The sequence below is a fragment of the Amia ocellicauda genome, chromosome 21 (assembly GCF_036373705.1).
Source record: "Amia ocellicauda isolate fAmiCal2 chromosome 21, fAmiCal2.hap1, whole genome shotgun sequence".
NCBI classification, from domain to species: Eukaryota; Metazoa; Chordata; class Actinopteri; order Amiiformes; family Amiidae; genus Amia; species Amia ocellicauda.
In genome coordinates, this window is record NC_089870.1 from 16,147,348 (window position 1) to 16,164,210 (window position 16,863).

At 36.7% G+C, this 16,863-nt stretch overlaps 1 protein-coding gene across 1 annotated transcript; it reads left to right on the forward strand.

The window, feature by feature from the left end:
• The first annotated feature begins 2,974 nt into the window (after positions 1-2,974).
• Positions 2,975-13,712, forward strand: dlst (dihydrolipoamide S-succinyltransferase). The gene is made up of 15 exons (XM_066694867.1): positions 2,975-3,140; positions 5,822-5,855; positions 6,165-6,207; positions 7,113-7,174; positions 7,270-7,344; positions 7,614-7,669; positions 8,043-8,151; positions 8,715-8,867; positions 9,274-9,359; positions 10,027-10,124; positions 11,280-11,410; positions 12,145-12,218; positions 12,312-12,395; positions 12,565-12,732; positions 12,849-13,712. The coding sequence occupies exons 1-15, from the start codon at positions 3,078-3,080 to the stop codon at positions 12,981-12,983; spliced, it is 1,371 nt and encodes a 456-aa protein (XP_066550964.1). The 5' UTR covers positions 2,975-3,077; the 3' UTR covers positions 12,984-13,712.
• The last annotated feature ends 3,151 nt before the right edge of the window (positions 13,713-16,863 follow it).

Here is a 16,863-nt window from a genome sequence, read left to right on the forward strand (position 1 = left end):
AATTTTGAAGAAACACTATCCTGATTTCATTAAAACCCATTGATATTGATACAAAATACACTTTTTACACATCTAGAAATGTGGTCTTTTAACAAAAAGCATTTTATTATTTCCATTTTATAACCATCTAAATATGTCAGGTATAAGCTATGTCACTGTGTCCTTTTTTCAGTTTTTCGCTCTTTTATCAAAGGTGATTGCATTTTATTTGGCTACATCATTTATTTTTGTCTCTTAAGGGATTGCTTCTGTTATCATTTATTTTTGAGTAATATTTCTCATTAGGATATTCTAGAATAACATACATTTTAAACATACGTGACAGATTTGTTACAACTAAAATAATGTGCATATGAAGTTTATAAATGCAATATATTGTTAACTTCCTCTGTAGGATAATAAATTATCATTCTATTACATGCATAATGATACTGCTGTCAGTTTTGTTTATATAATTAACTTAATATGACAGTCATTAACATAAATCATGCCATAATGTTAGTGTTTTTAAATTTATTCACACAAGGTTGTGCTGACACATATTTCTTTTTTTCATACAAGTATTTGTTACAGCACTAAGTTCCAGTAGTTTTCAACCAAACACACTGTGATGAAACAAACATATTGGGGTGATCAGACAAGTACAACACAACAGTGTGCATATTATTAACACTTCATAGTCACCAAAAAAATTGTGAATTGTGTCCCAGATTTGTAAGTTTTGATATTTGTGTTCTCCCTTATTAAAGGTAGTACTCGCAATCATAACAGACATCTGATATCCCATTGTCAAGCACAAGGTGTACGATATTGTGCTGTTACAAAAGAGGAAATAAATGAACTACTTTAATCATCTAATGTTAATTAGTAACTTTACTTCCTCAAAAGATCTTCTCATCACATCTAAGAATGGTCTGGATTAAACAACATGTAGAAAACAAATACAGACAACCCATGCAAACGCTTCAGTGGACATTAAAACCTGCGGCAGATTGTAAAATACTGTCCGTCAATAGAGAGCTCACAACTTACCTTCAACAGGATATACATATTATAAAACACAACAAACAACCAGACAAGAAAAACTAAATATTTCATTCCTCAGTAATTCCATCACATTTCCCAGAATATTAACTTAATGCCATCACATAGTTATAGGCTACAAGTAGTGAATGTGTTTTGGAAAAGTTATTCACAATTCACAATTGCATTTTTATCAAATATCTAAACTTTAACCTAGTAAAGTGCATTTTAATTGTATGTATTTATTTTGTTAGGCCATTAAACAAAGCATGCCTTAATATAACCAATAATAACAATAGTAGCACCAGCAGCAATATAATAATAATAATAATTATTATTATAATTATAATAATTATAATTATAATTTCGCGTTCTAAATATAGCCTTCTTTAAGATACATACAGATTACATACAGATTAAAAGCATCAGTAACTACCGTCCTGTTCCTGAACATAACTATCACAGGAAACAATACAATGTGACAGGTGTACACTTTCTCTAAACTTCCTATGGTGGTGCTTTTCGTATGTATATGTCTTTTTTAAATAAAGTAAATTGTTTAAATGTTGCACAGAGAATGTATACTGGCAACTGGCAACTAAAGCCTTAAAACACACGTTTCCGATATTTTATATTTGTTTTCAAAATAAAATCAATCGTGTTTCATGTTCGGTGAAATGATCAAGTGAAATCAAAATGAATCCCTTGCGAGTTCAGGGGGTTTCTTACCTGCAGGCTGGCTCAGAGGGAAGTGATGCTCCTCTGTCAGTGCAGGACAGGTTAAAGCCGCAAAGTGTTGGTTTTTGCGCACTTGACGCTGAGAAGGCGAGTGTGAGGGGAGGTGTGGTCCCTGCAGGCAAATCACAGTTCAGATATGTTAATAATGTGAAATGGCTTTTAAAATTGGGACATATATATATATATATATATATATATATATATATATATATATATATGCACTCTTTCAAGGATGTCACGCATTTTGATTTGTTGGCTCCATTTATGTTGCTATCTCTTCTTCTTATTCCAAGCATGCATCTTTCCATGCTCTTTTGAGCCGTCCGCAGTTTCTGTGTCATTTTTGCAGTAAATGACCAGGTGTTACATCCATAAGTGACCACTGGTAGTATGCATTGATCAAATACTTTTTCTCTTTCTCCTTTCAACGGCGTGCTGTTTCTTTCCAATGCACTCCATCGCTTTTTCACTCTTCTTTTGGTGTATTGCAGGTTCATTTTACGTCCTATATTGCTATAAAAACGTGCCTTAAAAGAACCAAGGCCCTCCTTCTTGTTTTTAGGGACATGATGAAGTTTAGACAGTGTCGCTTGCCCATTTAATGTCTTAACTTGGATAACATATATAATGCATCACAATATACTAATGAAACAGCAGATAACTTATTGTCTAGCTCATTTCCACAGTTCAGTCCCTCCACAAATAATGTTAGTCGACCGTGGACAAATGTATCCCACTGTAACAACAAATCACTCTTGTGGGAGTCAATGCAATTTCACTATATATGAACACAGACTTTGTAAAAGCCAATTAGCTGACAGATACGTCACAGTATGTATTTTAAAGTATTACTAGGAGGGTGGTGTTTAGCCAGGACTGAAATGTAAGGGGATGAGAAAGTGTGCCCCCCCTTGACAAAAAGGAAAATAAAATATCTATATATCAGAAGTGGATCAATCAGAAATGAAAGGTATACTATAGTAATTAGTTAGCCTATTGTAAGCATAGGCTTAAATTGCAAATATTGAAAAGCTCTATATATATAGGATTTGTAATCAAAAATACGATTGTTGCTGACAACGATTTTAAAAGAGAAATCAACAAAGCACATTCAATATAAATGTACTAAACTAAACTGATCCGCATGTGTTGATTTATGCCATCCCGCTGTTGGTACGGCCCTGTGAACCCCTTTCCGCGGCGCACAGTGGTTTGTCCCAGCCTGCTTCCGCGCCGCCGCTCTGTGACAGCTTCTCGGTCGGGGTGTCCGTCTCGGTTTCTCCGCCACTCTCGCCGCCGCTGTCACCTTAGCCGCCATGCTGTCCCATTCCCGATGTCTCTCTCGGACTCTCGGTCGCTCTCTCTCCGCTCTCAGCCAGGTAGGCTCCGTCGAGACGAGACCCGCCACCAGGTCTCTGGGGCTGAATGTGAGAGTCAGGGTTTGGGCAGTAAGGCAGCGCCGTAGCGGGTAGGCCGCGGTAGGCCTCGACACCCCAAGGACAGAGTGACACACCGGTCCCGGGAGTGTGCAGCCGTCCCCCGATGAGCAGACGAGAGTAAAGACCATGAACTGAGGAAACGGCAATAATAATGATTCAGTCTAATCGGTTTATTCCCGTTTCACATGCCTGTCGGTGCACAATGGTTGTGCACAACACCCTGTGGTAGGATAGAGTGAGGTCATTGAGTGCATTAAAAAGTTTTATAATTGCAGAAAGCAAAACGATTGGGAGTGCATATGCTTGTGCACGTCGCCAGGTTTTAAAGATAGACTGTTTTTCAAGTTGATCTACAATAACCAGTGGACTTATGCATTGGAAAATAGCAATACATGACATTTGGGATAGATCAACGTTAAAACTGTCTATATTTGAGGAGAAGAAAAAGGCGTTGTCCATGAGTTAAGATGTAGCGGTTTTGGGTGGTATCAGTTAAAGCATTTAGATAGACAAGTTTGGAAAGGATGTCATTGTATTCTGGATCTATACATCACACAGGCAAAATATACGTGCTTCTAATAGTGTTGCACTGGCCTTTAGAGTTACTGTGCTATGATTGATGTCATAGTGTGAGAGAGGGCAGACCTTTGATGGCATGAACATTGGCACAGACATGGGAGTACCTCTTGGACAACCTAGATGCATCCTACACAATGCTTTTGCACATCATCAGCTGTGACCATCCTGCAGCCCCAATCATACCCTGTGTCAAGGCCATACCCTACCTATTGAGGGCTGCCAGTAAAAGTCTCTCCACTCCTTGATGGCATCAGCAATATTGATCTCATCCACAAACTGTCAAAACCCTGCTGTCTTGTCCAAACAAGCAAGCAAGACAGGGATCCACAAAGTGCGGGTCCAACTCCTGTTAGAAAAGTACTGTGTAGTTTTAGAAACAAAATGGGTGCTCTTTCTATACAGAAATGTTCTGCTCATGTAGACACTGCAAATGCAGCTATCAAGGTCATCTTCCTCTAAGACAATTGCTGTGGTTTCTTCTATTTTTAGTTGTATTATAACTTATTCAGGCATGCCTTTGACTATAATAAGCAATGATATTTTGATTTAAATCTTTCATGCGCTTAAACATAAAAAAAGGTTTTGCACTGATTTATCCCCCCAAAAATGGTATTGGCGTGTAGTTCAGGAATGCATGATGAATACATTCCTTAGGAGAATCTGTATGTTGTAGTATGGTCATTAAATAGGATCATTTTAGAAATTATGCTAGATCTAATTGTAACTCGTGATATCTGCTTGTTTACTTTAGTATTGTATCAAAGGTAATTTATTTCTCATTGAGAAATACCATTTCAAATAAAGACCAGATCATATTACGTTATGTATACAATTAAAATGTTCTGGAAGAGTATCTCAAAATCATGATTAATACTGTTAAAAAGTGTAACAATACTTTATTTTCCTTCTTTGATTTAGATCTGTACTCTCAGCTTTTGAAGAAAGTAGTGCATTTTAAAAATCTTTTTGTTTTTCCACGAGTACTGCATTACCCTATGTTCACAATACCACACAATTAATCATACATGCATATTCATGAGCATTTATATGTAAAGTGAGAGAAACAAAGATGCCCGTTCTCCCATTCATATAGAGGTTTAAGGTAACACAGCAGCTGCCTCCGTTTAAAAATAGCTTGAGGGGTGAATGCTTTGCCTTAAGATCTTTAGGTACTAGCCCCTGTACAGGGATTTATTTTTAACTGAAGATTTCCGATGTGTCAAATTTATAAATATGGTTGCTCCCAGAACACAGAAGTAGTTTAGTTTATTGCTGTTTTTCTTGTGATTTACCATGATTAGATAATGTTGCTTGGGTTCGAAAAAACATTTCTTGGAAAAGAAAGATTGCTTAATACCTAAGTGTACCTTGCCCCTTTGTGTATTAGCAGTCTAGTCACCCCATGTGTTTCTATCTTCTCAAGGTGAAAGCTTTTGTTTCATTCAATAGCCATACACTGCTATTTTTTTCTTGAGCTGTGTGAATCTTTCTTTAGTGTAGATGGAAAATGTGCCTTCTGACCACTTTGATTTTTTTTTTGTTTAAAGCAAGGAAATGCTTTTTTTCTCTCTGTCTGTTATTAAAATATATATTTTCAGCCCAAGTATGAACCACAATGTTCTGTTTAGAGGCTATTTAACTTATACTGTATTTTGTCTCAGTTATACATCTTAAGTATACACTTGTGTATGTCTCAAAGAGAATTTACTTTTAATGGTTAATCTAGAAGATAATTATATATACATTATTTTTTACGTAGGCATTTATTTAAATTTATACTTCAAATCAAATCAAATGTTTTGAAAACCAAACAATGCAAAAATAAGAACAAGAAGCCTTTTTGCCCAGTTATATCTAGTTTGACCAATGCCATATTTTAAGTATTCTTTTGAACTGGCACACTCAGCTGCTTATTGGATGCATCACATTGGCTGATTAATTCAGTTTACAACCTTGTAATATTGCAGAAAATGCAAGATGGTATCCGAGTTAGCAGTGTACAAGGTGACTGTGTGGTTTTCATGCATTATTTCTCTCAACAGGGTAACAATGCATTGGGCAGGAGGACTGTTTCAGGTGACTGTTTTTTTCCATTATGATTTTTGTTGTTCATGGTTTGCAGGTAATCGGTTTCTGATAGAGATTTTGTATCTTATGAATATCCATAAAATTGATCAAATTCCTGATGAATGATTCATGATGAAACATATTCCAGAAGATGATAATGCTCATTGAGTACCCTGATTAAATAAAGGGCTTTTGAGAGGTTAAGCACTCTTCACAAAAGAGCCACTTTAATATACAGTAAGATATTAATAGGATAACTCTATTTAAATAATGAACTATTGTTTTCAGACTGTTAATGTTACCCTTTATCTGTTGAAGGCCTTTCAGCTTGCCATCGCCTAGCTTACAAGAACAGCCATCCGTAAGTGTCTTATTTTTATGCTGTCTTCTTTTTCTGTCCTGTTTAAATACAACTGTATTTCCTTACTGATTTACTACAAATGAATCGCTCCATCTTTTATCAATTAGTGGACAGTTTGCTGACTTCAAGTCTTTTATATAGTGTTATATTTGCTTTTAAATTGTAGTAATGCAGGCTATCAGTATATTATCATACGGCTATATCTCCATAAATATAGCAATGGGAGTTTAAATGCTATATTTTAAGAGGAGCAAATTAGTTCATGAAAAATGTTTCATACATCCTGTAAAGTGTACTTGTTCTAGATTTATTTTAGCTACCTGTGGGTTACACCTAAAGTCTTTTAACCAAACTGAAATTGGAACTATTTCTGGTTAAAGAAACCTCAGACAAATGTTTCTCTGCTTCAAACTGAATTTAGAACATCAGTGTATTAATTCGCATGAATTTTTTAGTTTTTTGTCAAAATAATGTAAAAATTGCATCACAATTTGACTTGCATTTACTGCCACGTGACTTTAGTTGTACAACTTTTATGATGAAGCTAGTGTGTTTTGTGTGCCTACCCATTTTGTGGTCCATTTTTTTTATCCGCGAAACCAAGTTGTTCTTCATCGTGTTTTTATTATATAGATAGTAGAATGTGGCTTCCAACAATACATTTTTATTATTATATTATATTTCTGTTGGAATTGGAATTGCGTTCACAAGATTAAATTGAGAACAGAATTCACCCCAACTCTGATGTTCGAAAAGCACTTAAAATCAAGCGAAACAATAATCCACGTTATAAAAAGTGCTATTGCCCAAAATATGAATCTCATTTGCTCAGTATCTTCAGAATGCAGTGATGTATAGTGTGCAGTTAGTTATTTATGCCTTAATAATTCAGTGAATATTTTCAGAGAGTGTGACTCCAGGTCCAGCGTCTTCCATATCAGGTACTTTAAGACTTCTGCAGTCTGCAGTAAGTATTCATTTTTATTCCAAATGATCATTTATAGTTTGACTTTTTTTGTTGTCGTTGCTGGGAGTCCAACACGCTTGTTTTTTGTGGAACAGAGAATGAGGTTGTCACAGTGAACACTCCTGCATTTGCCGAGTCTGTTACAGAGGGAGATGTAAGGTGGGAGAAAGGTACAGTTTAGCTTTTCCTTCTGCAGTTCTGTATTATTGTGTGTACTTCTCACTATTTGTGAAATATTTGTGGTATTTCATACATTTTCGACATGTGAGGTTCTGTAATTCTAGTAATGTCTGTGGGGAGGCCCAATGCAGACCTGCAGTGAGCTATTCTTCACATACTTAGTTTAGTCTTGTTAGTGTAAAAGGTCTTACATTTTCTTATTTTATTGTGGTAATATGTTGTTTATGCTCTATTATTACTATGTTATTTTTTCTTCTAGCTGTTGGGGACACAGTTACTGAGGATGAGGTGGTGTGTGAAATAGAGACTGATAAGGTATACTCCTTCTGAACGATTAATATAAACATTTATTTCTGTCATACCGGACCTTATATCCCAATGAGTATTGCTTGAACTAGCTAAGCGAGATGTAACTTTAAAGTAACACGTTGTTAAATACTTACAGTGCAGATATTTTTCAATTCTGTTACATGTAAAATCAATTGTCGATATATCAATAAGTTAGCCTGAAATCTAACATTTAAATGGAATAAGAAAATGTTAGTTATTCCATCGGACTTTTAAATGATATCACTTTTTGAAATATATACTTGATGAATGCTGTTTTAATAATATGGAAGGCATGGTGCTGGAAAGGGCTATCTTTTTGTCGTTAGCTGTAGTTCATGGAGATGTGCTTTTCCTTTAGACCTCTGTGCAGGTCCCCTCCCCGGCAGCTGGCGTGATCGAGGCTCTGTTAGTGCCTGATGGGGGCAGAGTCGAGGGTGGCACTCCTCTTTTCAAACTCAGAAAAGGAGGTCAGTTCTCTGCTATGATGCACATGGTATGCATCCCCCACCCATATCTTCTCTGCATAGAGAAACACAGCATTGGTTTTATTTGTTTATTTATTTTGCAGATGGTTTATTGTCATTTAATATTCAGGATGACTTAAGAGTTACTGAGATTAAAATATTTGAGTAGAACAGTGTTTTGAGTTTCTTCCTAGTTTAACCACCTTTCCTACTTTTCTTTCTTGTATAAATATTGATGAAAAACATTTTGTTTTGCATAATTGTATTCCTCTTTTAACTTACCTGCCAAAACTACTTGAAAATAGAGATACATGCAAAATACCAATGAGAAGTCAAAGGTTTTTTTTTTTTTACTGGAACAAAAGGCATACTGTAGTCCCTAGGAAGGAAATATATATCAATATAGATGGGCATACAAGTGAATCTATTATTTATTATTATTATTCCCACTTTCAGTGCAAGACAGAGCTGCTTTTTTCATTGCTAGTTCGATAATAATCCAACATCAATGTTTTCTTCCGTTTCTGATTTTTTTATATATTTTTTATTCTTCTTGTCTTAACCAGCCGCCGCTGCCAAATCAGCTGATGCCCCACAGCCTGCGGCTCCTAAAGCTGAGGCCCCCGCAGCCGCACCCCCTCCCACCTCTGTGGGACCTATCCCGACCAGCATGCCCCCCATCCCCCCTGTGCCAGGACAGGCCATGGATGCCAAACCGGGTGAGCGTTCTTCTTGACTCGTCCCAAACAAGGGACCAAATCGAAATCATCATCAAGTTGCAAATGATCAAATTATGGTCCAGTTGTGTGCTTTGTGATTCCTGGGTGGTTCAAATTTCTCATGTCGTTGAGCCCAAAGTGTTACTGTCTTTTCCTCCGAGTTATGTGTTCTTCAAGTAGGGCATGTTTTTGATGAATCTTAGTCATGATCTTTATGTGTCGTGGAAGATTGATTTGCCTTCAATTCTCTGATAAGTGGCATAAACAACTTGAGATAAACAACCTGAAACGTTAACTGTGGGTAGCTTGCCAGATAAGCAGCCTCAACCGAAAGTACACCTTTTTTTGTGTGTGTGTGTGTTTAGGTGTGTATGACTTAATCATTATAATATTTCTTGGGTTTCAGTTTCCGCTGTTAAACCCAGTGCAGCACCGTCCACCCAATTCACTGCTGCAGACAGTGCAGTCAAAGGATCCAGGTCCGAGCACCGGGTAAGAAACCACTACAACACGTCAAAGTGCAATTTGTTTACAGAGGCACAGATATTACATAGAGCGTCTTTAAGTTTTGAGTGTAGTTGTAAATATCAGATATCAAAAAGGTTCCCTGCAGCAGGCTATATTTAAAATAATATATAGTCACTGCTTTATTTTTTTTAAGGAGTACATTAAATTAATTTACAACCTCTACATCTTAAAAGCAATACTGTATTGTTCAGTTCCTTTTTTTTTTTTTTTTTCCTTCTCTTCTCTGTGATTGATGGACACTGAGAATGAATCTAAGGGTTGTTCTGACTGAATCTGATTGAATGTAGATAATTATTTAAACTTTAAGTTAATTGATATTATTAAATAAATCCTATCTAAAAAATAAAAAAATCTACGTAATGTGAATATTTAGCCTTGTGTTCCCATATTCAGTTGTGCTAGAAATCCCCTATTCCTGAGGAAGCAGTACTGATTTGAAAATAAGTACGTCTGTCTTTTTTTTTTTTTTTTTAGGATCTATTCAGTTCTAAATCAGTGTTTTAGTTCCCCCCACTCACTCATTCAGAAAAACTCATGTATTCAAAGTGTCTTTAAAACATCGTTTTTTTTTACCAAGGCACACTTATTAGTTATTTTATTCATTTATTGATTGACTGATTCTGAAAAACAGGTAAAGATGAACCGAATGCGACTGAGAATTGCTCAGAGGCTGAAGGAAGCCCAAAACACCTGTGCCATGCTGACCACGTTCAATGAGATTGATATGAGGTGAGAAACTGCAGTAAAATATGATACTTCTGCCTTTACAGAGGAACTAACATTTATCTTTCATTGCGAGTCATAAATCTGACAGGAGGAAGTAAATTGTATTTTTTTTTAATTTTGCAAGGTTATTACTTATGAATTATAATGGGTTGGAAGTAGATTTTTGAGAACTGGAAGGTATGATAAAGGAGCATTCTGTTTAAGCAGACAATACTTTTTGCATTAAGCACCTATGGTATAAATACATTTAAGATTTTTGTATGGATTTAGTTTAGATCAATAGGGACAGCTTTGTGAAATGTAATATCTTCTTCAACATCAAATGTAAATATTTGTACCTAATGTCAGTAAAACAAAGATAAGACTGGTAAAACAAGCTTTATTAATTTACGTGGAAATGTTAGTTTTTTTTTTCCTGTGCAGGAGACAACACTTTTGACCATTTCTTTCAAAAGCTAATGAAGGTGTCGGTTTACAGCTATTTGGGGTTTTCTATGTGTTATAATTCAATTTGTATTGATGGGATGGAGAAAGACTCCCAAGGATTGTGTTATTCTGGAGACTAAGGAAGGAGACAGGTTAGGAGGCCAGAGCATCTGCAAACCCCCTCAGAGAATAACCTGATGAGTGGAAGAGAGGCTGAAATGGAATAGGCTTTTATGACGAGGCAATAAGATTTGGATGGTTTTTAAAAGTGAAGATTTTTATCGCTTCTTCTCTCCTTTCTCGCAGAGCTTGCGTCTTGGGAGGGGTAATACCGTTAGCGGCGTAATCCTAGAATTTAAATAAGGTTATAGACAGGAAAACAAACAATTAAAAATGGCATAAACACTGATAAAAGGATCTGTTTTATCATACCAAGGAAAAATGAATGCCAGCTTAACAGGAATAGCCTGTATTCGATAATCTTAATGTATTGGTTGGTCAAAAGGTCTCTGTTTGGAAACATTTTATTGCAAATCAAATAGTTCTCCTAGTTTTACTATTTAGTTACCTGGAATGTATACTGCAAGTTGTGAAAACGTAACGCATGATTGTAGCTGCTGTTACAAAGGAGTATTCAAGTTCTAGCATGAATTGCACAGTGTGTTTAGATCCCTGTTTCTAAACTGCTGCTTGAGTCTCGGCAGGTATTTCTCACCACAATATTCCCTACAGCAACATCCAGGGAATGCGGCAGCAGCACAAAGATCTGTTCCTGAAGAAGCACGGCATCAAGCTTGGGTTCATGTCTGCGTTTGTCAAAGCTGCAGCGCACGCTCTGTCTGACCAGCCTGCCGTCAATGCAGGTATAAGCTTGTGTCCCATATGCTTTATTTACCTGCAGCTGGGAAGTTTTTTTACAAAGAAGAATAGTGAAGACTTGCTATGTTCAGTTTTCATACAGATAGGTAGCAAGTATGTGTGTGGTTAAGGGGTTTGTCTGAGTATATAGGTCTCAGAACGGAGGAGTCTGAAAACAAGATTTATTTATTTTAGCTTTTTATAAATAAACCACAAACGCCTTCCATAAACGTCATTTTTACTGTGCCTAGTTACTGTGTCCTAATTAGAGAGCCCGCAGAAGAGTTAGATATAGAGGTTTCATCTTCATAGCCAGCCCCCCTGTGTCTAAAAGTATCTGCAAAAAGTATGATGCCTGTGGTTTTTTTTGTAGAGCTTGTGGGTTTTGTCTTTTCTTTTTGCAAGACATGTAGGTTTAGCTTATCGACAGTGCATTGCTGTATAGGTTCTGGAACTCCAGAATTGTATCTACTTACTAAAGGTTTAATTTCATGTAGAAAAAGTTTTGTGAAGCAGTCAAGATATTTTTATATAAAATAACAGGTTTACATAACTTGACTCTGTCCAGTGATGCTGAATGTTCACACATAAAACTCATAACAATATACCATATAAAACACACAATCGAGGAATGCCCTCAAACTTAATTGAATATAGTAATTATGAATTTCTTCACCTCACTACGTAACTGGGAACTCTTGATAAGTGAAAATTCATTATCTCTTTGATCTTTTTTTAGTCATTGATGACACAACCAAAGAAATCGTATACAGGGATTATGTTGATATCAGCGTGGCTGTGTCTACACCAAAGGTACGTTCTCTTGGATGTCATTGCAAAGGGTACATTCTTCCACACTGCTTCTGACTGAAGTGAAGTCACGGTTGCTGTTCATTGTGATACCAGGGTCTCGTGGTGCCGGTGATCAGGGGCGTCGAGACGATGAACTTTGCTGACATCGAGAGGACCATAAACGAGCTCGGAGAGAAGGTAAGTTCATTCTGGAAATCAAACTCCTAAATGAAATCGATTAGCTTTTTTGCTGTTGTCATTGTACATGTTGTCATTAAGAATATGATGACCTGTTCGATCAAGAAGTCCCGTTTGTGTTTCTGAATCATGTTCTCTGTGCCACTCTGCGTTGTCTTCATGTTCCCAGGCCCGTAAGAATGAGCTGGCAGTGGAAGACATGGATGGAGGGACCTTCACCATCAGCAATGGAGGAGTGTTTGGATCCATGTTTGGGACCCCCATCATCAACCCTCCACAGTCTGCTATCCTGGGCATGCATGGCATCTTCGACAGGCCTGTTGCCATCGCAGGCAAGGTGTGTTACTCTCAAACCTTTCTTATAACGCTCTTTAATTAAACGCATACATCTCCATCAAATTTTCAAATACGGTAATGGTCTGAATTGGCTATGTTTGTGTTCCTCTGCTCCAGGTTGAAATCCGGCCCATGATGTACGTAGCGCTGACCTATGACCATCGTCTCATCGATGGGAGAGAGGCCGTGACTTTCCTGCGCAAGATCAAGTCTGCAGTGGAGGACCCCCGAGTACTGTTGCTTGACCTGTGACCCCTATAGCACAAATCCAGTTCTATTTAAAGCAGCCTCCCTTTCACAAGCAATGGTTATATACCCCACATTTATTACTACATGTGTAATTATATCGTTTAAAACAGATGTTATGAACTGATAGCTTACCCTTGAGAAGAGACAGGTGGCTGGAATTCTGCATGGGTTCGAAGAGTAAAATCGAATGTTGCTAACGTGTATCACAGCTTGGGGTTTCAATGGAACAGGTTTCCTTCTGGTGTGAACTGGACCGCATTACAGAGAAGTTTATTTTTCTTGCTCGTCTCACATTTTCTTAAGCTTTTCCATTAAGGAAATAGAATATTTACCTGTCAGAGACAAAGACGCGTGTCTAATTAAAAGTAGTGTAAACGCACATAAAAAAAAATAACTTAAGTTTTGCCCTTTCAAAACACATGAAAAATGCATTGAATATAAGCTGTAACAATACTCTGTTTTGTTCAAACAGAAATTGTAAAGCCTAAATCCACTTACTGTTCTTTCCCTGTTGGTTAAGGCACAGCATTTTCCTACTTTGGTGCAACATTTCAAGGTATTTTTGATGTACGTATTTGAGACACACAAGTTAGCATCTTTCACACAAGTCAGAGATATTTTCATTGATTACCCTGGGAACAGATTCTCTTGTCTGTGCTGTATACTCAACTTGTAACTATTTAAGGACAATGATTTTAAACATTAAAACAAAACAAAAGATTGCCGAAGCAATTTCAGTTTCTTTGTAGGTATTTTCAGAGTTTAGACTTTAGTAATCAGATGCCACAATTAATAATCTGTCTGTATACTTAACTAAAAAAAAAACCGAGTGCTGTTGTAACCATCTTAATTTAGGATTTAAGATGACTTGTCTTCTGAAATTGAGACACTGGTGGAAAGTGACATATTTGAGGGTGTTTATCATCATCGCTGAGTGGGGGGGGGACAGCACAGTACCCTGAATAGGCATGGATAGTTTTTGGATGCTCCTCTTATGAATCAATGTCATTATCATGAAGCTGTCAATTAGAGGAAGCGATTATTTCATATGTAACTATCATGATACTTTTTAGCTTCAAATACAAATTGTAAAATATAGAACTTGTCTATAATATTACATTTATTGAAGCTCTTCAGATGTTTGGCATTTAAAATACTGGACCAAAAAGAACAACAACAACAACTTCTTGCCTGAAGCAAATGGGTGATGAAATCCTGAATCTTAAGTCATGAAAGAAGAGGATGTGGTTGTTAAGGTATTAAACCCTTAGCTGCACTAATAAGTCCTATATAGAAGCACGGAAATTACGAGTAATTGCACTAGACCTGCCGTAGTTGCAGTGTGATCAAACGGTGCTCGAGCGCTCTAGTTTTGACAGTGCTTGAGTCTGAATGGCCAAGTGGGTTTCATAATTCTCCATAACAACACTTCTGTATCACGGGTCGGGCAAGAAACCGTTTTTAAGTCCTTATTGACATGATATAATTGAAATGGTGTTTCATCTCGAAAACGACATACTGCAGTAAAAACAGGATGAAAATGGAATTGCAGTTTGGAAAATGTTAATGTTCACCATGTCTAGCGAACGATCTTAACCTGATGTAAATATGGTCAATGAGCCCCACATGGACTGTAGCAAAATAATAGGCTAAAGCGAATATGCAAATCCGTGGACAGTACGCTCGTTTAGTTTCTACACTTAAGGATCTGAATAATGAGATCACCTCTGACAGAGTCTTCGGGCTGCTTATACCTTCACCTTTTCATAATACAGGGTCAAGTGTACACAGCTGCATTGGGGGCCCGGTAATACTTCGTTTACTTTAATAATCACAACACACAATAGCTTCTAATAGGCATCTTTGTTTCTTTGCCAGAACCCACACAAACGACCAAACAATGCAATCTAGAGGAAAACACTGAATTCATTACTCACACAAAAAAACACGCACATTAGATTACCATAAGAATGGAGGAAGCTATAATATGGATAAATGGCACAAACAATAACATTCAGAGATTTTTTTTTATTATTCTAGCCACTCAAGATTCCATTAGCAAGAAAGGGATGATTTTAATGCGCTGCTCTGTAAGGTGCATAGATATCCCGGCCCTGTGTTTTCAAACGCAATTTCTTTAAAAACTTGGCACAAGATGAGAATACCAAATCAGGCCCGAACAGGATATTCGACCTTTTAGTCTTTGTGTTCTGATAGATGAAAGGTAGAAGAATAGAAACGGACAGTTTTTAAAAGATGGCAATTTGTTTTCATTACCCACTTCAGAGAGATGATTTCCCTAAATTATTCTGTTATTGTTTCTACATTTGCAAAACTATCAAACTGAGGCTGATGTTATGGTGCGGTTCAAAGTGTGATATGTTTTATTTCTGTCCGCAAAGCAATTAGGACATTGTAGGACTACCTTTTACCCAACACTTCTAGATACAACTTCACAAAATTAAAGATCTTTTACCTTGCAAATGTATTAACTACTTTTCCAATAGCACTGTTTGCAGTCTGTCTGGTATGTAATAAATACGGTATTTGATCTACACGTCTTGAAAACAGATTTTGTAAAAACGTCCACTGTGAAGAACAAGTAAGATTTTTGTTTCCCCCTCCCCAAAAATGTATTCCTGACAATCTAGAAAGTTAATGTTTCAACTGATTAGTAACCCTATGCTCATGTTACTTTTCAATATTAACCAAAAGTTCTGAATATGACTAGTTGCATCCACCAATTTGTTTTGCAGAAACCATCATTGTGAAATAGACATTATGATTTATTTTGTTCCCAAAACAATGTAAAAGAAGACATTTGATATTGATCATCAATTTGTACTGCTACCATTGGAGCACACAATATCTTAATATTAGTATTTGACATGGTAGTCTTCCAGTGGAAAAACATTGTCAGCTGTGTTAAAAATAATCATGTAAATATAAAATCAGGTAGACTAATATTTCTGATGGTATTTTTAAGGCCAGTCATTTTTTTGAATTGGTGACACGGTGCTGTAGTTTAACCTCGTCTTCATGGGTCTGGTGCAATGGACCGTTGTAGCTTTAGCTGCTCTTAGGGAGAAAATAGCTATAGGAAATAGTCTGCAGCTTTTATGAATCTAAACAAATGAAAATATAAACGACTGACAAAGGTATCTAGTCTGGGTTGTGGTCAATGGAGCTCTGTGCTTCAAGCTGTGTGGTCAAGAGAGCAGTTCCTCTAAGCTGCAGCACAGGAGCGAAGTACAGGGTCTTCGAGCATGGGGTGGTAAACCCAATAGGGGTCCATATCGTGGGCAGAATCTCGGGGCTCTAAAGAGGCTAACTTACACAACGTTACACAAGCCCCACAACCCCAGACACTGATATGGACACAAAGCAACACAATGGCCAGAAATGTGACAGAACTGTACCCTTTCTGCAGTGCCCAGGCTAACTCTTCATATTTTTTTGGTAGAATTATTATGATTTGATATGGTTTTTAAGGTGAAATGTATTTTGCATTGAAACAGTGGAGCAGATATTTATAAAATATGTGACAACAAACTAATATCTTCATGTATTGTTGTTTTATGTTTTTCTTTCCAAATCTGAAGCGATTTACCAATTTGTATGCAGTAGCTGATGGAGTTTAACCTCTTATGATTATTACACTGTGTCTTTTTAAAGTAGAAATATAAGCCAGGTGAACTGAAATACATGAAAATGTTTCATTACTTTTAAATGCACGTTAAAATTAGGTTAGAGAAACTGGTCTTGAATAGGGGATTCGTCTTTTAATTTTGTGTGAATATTTCTATGTGCATGGTATGTATTTTATTATTTTTACAGCTTTTAAAAATCATTACAATTGACTGTTTGATGACCTTTTTGAGTG